Source organism: Buceros rhinoceros, unplaced genomic scaffold (assembly GCF_000710305.1).
Source record: "Buceros rhinoceros silvestris isolate BGI_N320 unplaced genomic scaffold, ASM71030v1 scaffold1341, whole genome shotgun sequence".
Classification (NCBI taxonomy): domain Eukaryota; kingdom Metazoa; phylum Chordata; class Aves; order Bucerotiformes; family Bucerotidae; genus Buceros; species Buceros rhinoceros.
In genome coordinates this window covers 101,359-107,326 of record NW_010394616.1, presented here as the reverse complement: position 1 = coordinate 107,326, position 5,968 = coordinate 101,359, and the positions used below count along the sequence as shown (strand labels likewise).

Sequence of the window (5,968 nt, the reverse complement as noted above, 5' to 3'; positions counted from 1 at the left end):
ATAATCAGCTTAAATTGTTTTTGTCTACAATGACAGCTGTATTTAAAGCATTCTTGAGTGATTGACCTGTTGATGCGTATATGAAATACACAGATTTACAGTCTGTTGAGAAAATCAGCTGTGAATTCCATTTTCTGGAGTGAACAATGATCATATCCACCATAAGAGTGTCATCGTTTGGATATCTTATCTGGAAATTTCTGTGTTTAGTCAGCTGTATTGTTATGTTGGGTTTCTTTTTTTAGTTAGTTTGGTCTTTAAAATTTGAACGTTGTATTCACAACTTATTTTTGTGTACTTCAGATATTGAGCACGTGCAAAAGCCTAGTTACACAAAGAGTAGCTTGAAAGAGATGCAAAAAGTTTATGTGCGTGACAGCACGGGCTTTATGCTCTGTACAGTGAGGTCTGGAAGTATTCAGATTTCCACCTCTATGAATTACCTGTTAAAAAGTTGTGAGATGTTAAACCTCAGCATCATAATGGCTTCATGCTTGTCTCCCCCTTTCCCCTTTTAAATTGTAAGTAATCTCTACAACCGTTTCTAGGTGTCGTCAGCCCGTGGATTTGCGGTCTTAATTAACAGACATCTAGGCACAACTCGTGTGTGGTGTTGATTGTTTTGACATCAGCTTCTGGAGTTTTGTTATGAATCAATTCAGAAGTACAGGGATTGAGGGAAGGAAGATTGAAGGAACCCGTGGTGTAGTGTTTGGGATTTTTCAGTGGTTTTTTTGTTTTTAGTCTGGTAGAATTAACAGTACTTTTGTCAGTACTGTTACATCAAAGCCAAAAGGTCATTCAGACACCTAGGTGTGGGGTTTTGTTTTGGTTATTGTACATCTGTTCTAGTTTGTCTGTATGACTTCTAAGTATAGCTACTCATAGTACCGTGTTTCTCATGCCTCATTAAACATGACTTAGAGTAAAAAGAGACTGAAAAACTATATATGCCCATTTAACCTCCTCCCCAACCACCACCTTTCTTTCTAGTTATGCACAGACCGGGCTTTTCAGTGTGCGGTGGATGTTTTCTTTCTGCTGTTATTGGTGAAGGCCATGTTAAATTCATGATTTTACCTGTGCGGGCAGTATGCTATTAATGATTGAGTTGGTAAACAATGTACAAATTAAATGAAACAGTTCACTAAGCTCCTCTGGCTTGACAAGAGTCAAATACATAAAAAGTTCCTTAATTGCCAGGAACTTCTTAAAACAAAACGAAACCAACAACTTAATCTGATAAAGTAGTGAAAGGTGCAAATACTTAAGTGATCTTTTTCAGTAAAGTAGTTTTCAGAGCAAAGGCATCCAAAGAAGCAGCAGAATGCCTTCTGGATGCTGGAGGAGCAGCTGCACTGACTTGGCCTGTGTGTCCGTTGAGCCTAGCATCTCGTCTCAGGGGTGAACACTAGTTTATGCACTGGGAAAGGCACAAAACCAGTAGCCGTTGGTAGGAGGTCGTTACTCTTTGGAAACACTTGTTTGTAGTGTACTTAATCAAATTAAAATTCTGAATGTTTTTTTGCAGAGAATCAGAATGACTAAAAAAAGGAAACATCAAGAAGATTTCCAGAAAGTAAAATTAAAAGTTGGGAAAAAAAAGCCTAAACTAGAGAATGCAACAGATACTAACTTCAAAACAAAGGCCATACAAATTCCTGAGCAGCTTAAAGAAGATGGAGTGCTTCCTACGCAGAATAGAAAACTTAACATAAAGGTATAGTGTGACATTACATTCTGAAATAACAGAGAAGTACTTGACATTTATCTAGTTTTGCTGTGTTTACTAGAGTTGAGGAAAAAAAATAGTTATTATATAAAAAAAAAAGCTCTGCAGAATGTCTGATTACAGCCTCTTTGTCCGTGACAATAAGCTGACATATGAATTTAATGTCGCAAATTGCCAGACTGGCGTATAATCCAAGGAGAAGGTTTTCAGCGGTAAAAAATTGAAATTGTGCTCTGATTTAAGTATCTAGGATTAACATTCTTGGGTTTTCAAAGTCTTGGATCATACCTTAGGGACTGGGTTTTAAAAAGTAGACTTTCCTGAGATGTTGTTTTCAGAAAACCTTGTATTCCTTTGGGTGGTGGTTCTGCTTGTTTTCCCTTGTGTTGTCTTCTATCTCTGACAGCGCTGTACTTAACTGAAGAAAGCTGTTGGGACTGAGATTTCATAGTTCTACTATTGAGAACAGGTGTTCTTATTTTTATTATTTTTATTTTATTTATTATTCCAAGGACTTATTTTCGGTCATCCCTCTGCTTATCAGCAAGGTTGTACATAAACTTAAGAATGAGGAGTATCTAACACGTACTACTCGAAGGACACTGAGGTGCTGGAATGTGTCCAGAGAAGAGCAACGAAGCTGGTGAAGGGTCTAGAGCACGAGTCCTGTGAGGAGCAGCTGAGGGAACTGGGGTTGTTTAGCCTGGAAGAAAGGAGGCTGAGGGGAGACTTTATTGCTTTCTGCAACTACCTGAAAGGAGGTTGTGGTGAGGTGGGGGTTGATCTGTTCTTCCAAATAACAAGTGACAGGACAAGAGGAAACGGCCTCAAGTTGTGTCAGGGGAGATTAGATTGCATAATAGGAAAAATTTCTTTACAGAGAGGTTTGTGAAGCACTGGAACAGGCTGCCCAGGGATGTGGTGAAATTCCCATCCCTGGAGGAGTTTAAAAGCCGTGTGGATGAGGTGCTGAGGGACATGGTTTAGGGATCCTGGCAGTGCAGGGTGAACAGTTGGACTTGATGATCTTAAAGGTCTCTTCCAACCAGATGATTCTGTAATTATCTGGAGGACAAGTCATGGTATCTTGTTTTTCCTGATACTGAATTTGGATGATTTGTTCATTGTTATGTTTTCATCTAACAGAATATTTGTTCTGAACACACTACAATGGTACGAACAGCAGTACATCATAAGAATAGATTCTGTATTTTTTGAGTGTTTAAGAAGAATGTGCTGGAAATAGGTGGGGAATTTTGAAGAGTTTAAAGCAGTAGTGATGGCAAGTATATATGTTTCTTTCCTTTTAGGATCTGCTTTCACAGATGCATCACTATAGTCCTGGGGTTAAGCATAATGCACTTCTTGGGCTCAAAGATCTCCTGTCTCAGTACCCGTTTGTAATTGATGCACACCTTTCAAATATAATAAGCGAGGTTGCAGCTGTGTTTACAGACAAAGACTCTGGTGTCAGAGGAGCAGCTGTTCACCTGCTGCAGTTCTTGGCTTCAAAAATAAGAGCGGAACAGATTGCTCCATTTTTTCCTTTGGTAAGTGCCCATCTCTCCAGTGCCATGACTCATATCAGTGAGGGAATTCAGGAAGATTCATTGAAAGTCTTGGACGTTTTATTGGAAGCATACCCAGCTCTTCTCACAGACCGCAGCAGTATATTGTTGAAGAATTTTGTAGAGCTTATTTCTCACCAGCAACTGTCAAAAAGACTGAAAAGCAGAGAGAAACTTTCTTGGATGCTCTCTGTTAACCCAAATCGCAGAATAACTTCTCAGCAGTGGAGGCTGAATGTACTTACAAGGCTCAAGAAGTTTCTTCAAGCAGTGGTAGATGGATCCAGTGAAATAGCGGATGAAGGGCTTCAAGAACAAAAGGATACTCCTCATTCTGTGAGGAACCCAATGTGTGTAAGTTGGAAGCTCCATGCAAATAATCAGCAACATATACAGCTCTTTGAAAATGGTGGCTTACGACCAAAGATCAACTCATCCTTTAGACTGAGGTGAGAAAACATTAACTAATTTGGGAATTAATGTCCACTCGTATGATCGCGATGTTAAACTGTGGTTCGTGGCTGTTGAAGACAACAATTTAGTTTTTATTGGGGGATTGTCCCTTAACCGTATTTTGGGGCATTTAGTGTAATGTGCAGTTGTGACTTGAAAATATAGAAATACTCTGCAGATAACCATGTTAAGTGTATATCGTGAGCTTCCCTGTTATCAAATAAAATCTCTATTTTATGCTATTCATAATAATTTTTGAAGACCAACTCTAGCAGTTTTGGGGGTTTTTTTCTTTTTTTTTGGACTACCTCTTGCAGTACATCACACAGACCTGGGACCAAGCAAGGAAATTTCTTTAAATTACATGTAAGCATATTTCTTATACAGTGATAAAGAATTTTCCTGAAATTTTGAGCTTTTACCTTTGGAAGTATCATAAATTTAGGAGCCTATTTTCTTTTAATATAGCACCTTTTACAAAGGATGGCATGATACGGTGTGTCTGGCTGGATGAAGTTCTGCTGAGTTTCCAGTTCTGGGTATTTTTAATGAATTCACCAGTTTAAATTTTCAATATGGATAAGAGTCTCAACTGAGACATGTTGATGAATATAGAAGAAAGCACAGTGTGCTTAGGCGCAGAAAGGTTTGTGTGGTTTTTATAGGACTCTAAATAGATACGAGCTGAAGTTAAGGGAGAAATAACCCACCATCTTTGTTTCTCTTCCTCTGTTTTGATCCACCCACTCCTCAGGCTAGAGGGGAACCTCCCATACCACTTCATGTTACCTTTTAAACACTGACATCCTGATGTGTGTGCATTACTGTTACATACCTGCTGATAGGAGATGTGGAACCACAGCTTGAAAAACGGAATCTTAAACTGTTACACAGTGCTTCTAATCCCTAGATTATCAAAGAGGTTTGAAGAGAAACCACAGTCCTTTTTTTACTGCTGGGGAGGACTGAATGAGGGGTATAAAGCGGTTATACCAGATCTGTCTAGGAGGCTGGTGGAAGAAAAGGCTTCCTCTTGGTAAATAGCGTGTTACTTGTGGTAGGTACAGGAAATTTATATTAACCTAAGTAAAATGCTCAGTCATGACCAGTGAAATCTGCTGCAGGTGAAACTAGACCGGTGAAACTCATTTGAGGCAGGGGGAAGGGTTCAGTGCTGAGCACAAAAGAGTCCTGTGGACTCCACCTTTGCAGTCAGAAGCGTACAACTGTGGACCACCATGTATCAGAGGGTTCTTGTATTGTGCCCTGAATGATACTGCAGTGTGTGATATACCATGCCCTGTAATAGCTGAAGATGCATTGTATCCAAGGTCTAGGAAAACAAACTTTACATCTGGTGTCACCTGAAATTGGATTCCGCTTTTCTGAGAGCTAGATTTTGGTGAAACATCGTGATCCACTTGTGGTTATAAATACTGTCAAAAAGGCATTTGCAAGCATGAGGAAGGAGCCAGAAGAATGGAAGGAAACATTGCTGGAATCCAAGGCGAGATTGGCATAGCAAGTTGATGGCAGCAGAACAGAAGAATGGAGAAAGAAGGGACATCTGCGGAAGGTACTAAAATGTTCGCATTTTATGCATTTGTGCTTTTTTGTTTTTTGCTATATTCATTTTGCACGAAGAGCTACTACAGCTTGCGTTAGTGGATATCTGTGAAATTCTGAGTGGAAGTTACCGTGGTGGCTTTTGTATGTGCCACTGAAATATTTTCTAGTAATCTGAAGGTGTTTAATTCTGTCTCTTCCAATCCCAACTGTGGCCATTTACAGGCATTCCCAGGCCTCTGCTGTGGCCATTACTGCAAGGAGAAAATTACTTCTAATAAGAGGTGCAAAACATCTGTAATGCTCCTTGAGTACTTCCAAAATATCAGTGTGTGTGTGTTTTTTGTTTGGAGAAGTTGGTGCCCAAATAGTCCAGTCCTAACTATAGATAACGAATTGACAGTACCGTAAGCAACTAATTGCAGTGTGTATGTATTGATGGCCTCATCACTAATACTGGAAGTAAGTTTCAGCTTTGTTCTTTAAAATGTAGACTTCCAAACACCACTAATATTATGCTAATTTTTTTAATTCCTGTATCTTTTTAATCTTGCGTGTTCTTTGGTTAGGGATGGCACCTCATTGATAACCTAGTGATTACAAAGTGGGATTGTCAGAATCAGTTTGCAGTATTAATGTTTAGTGGAAA

At 39.3% G+C, this 5,968-nt stretch overlaps 1 protein-coding gene across 1 annotated transcript in view; it reads left to right on the top strand.

Annotated features, from left to right (window-relative positions):
- Positions 1-1,540: 1,540 nt before the first annotated feature.
- The window catches only part of TEX10 (testis expressed 10), a 50,031-nt gene continuing 45,603 nt past the window's right edge, over positions 1,541-5,968 (top strand). The window contains 2 exon segments of the mRNA XM_010145262.1: positions 1,541-1,720; positions 3,043-3,749. Coding sequence (XP_010143564.1) covers positions 1,541-1,720; positions 3,043-3,749 — 887 coding nt within the window.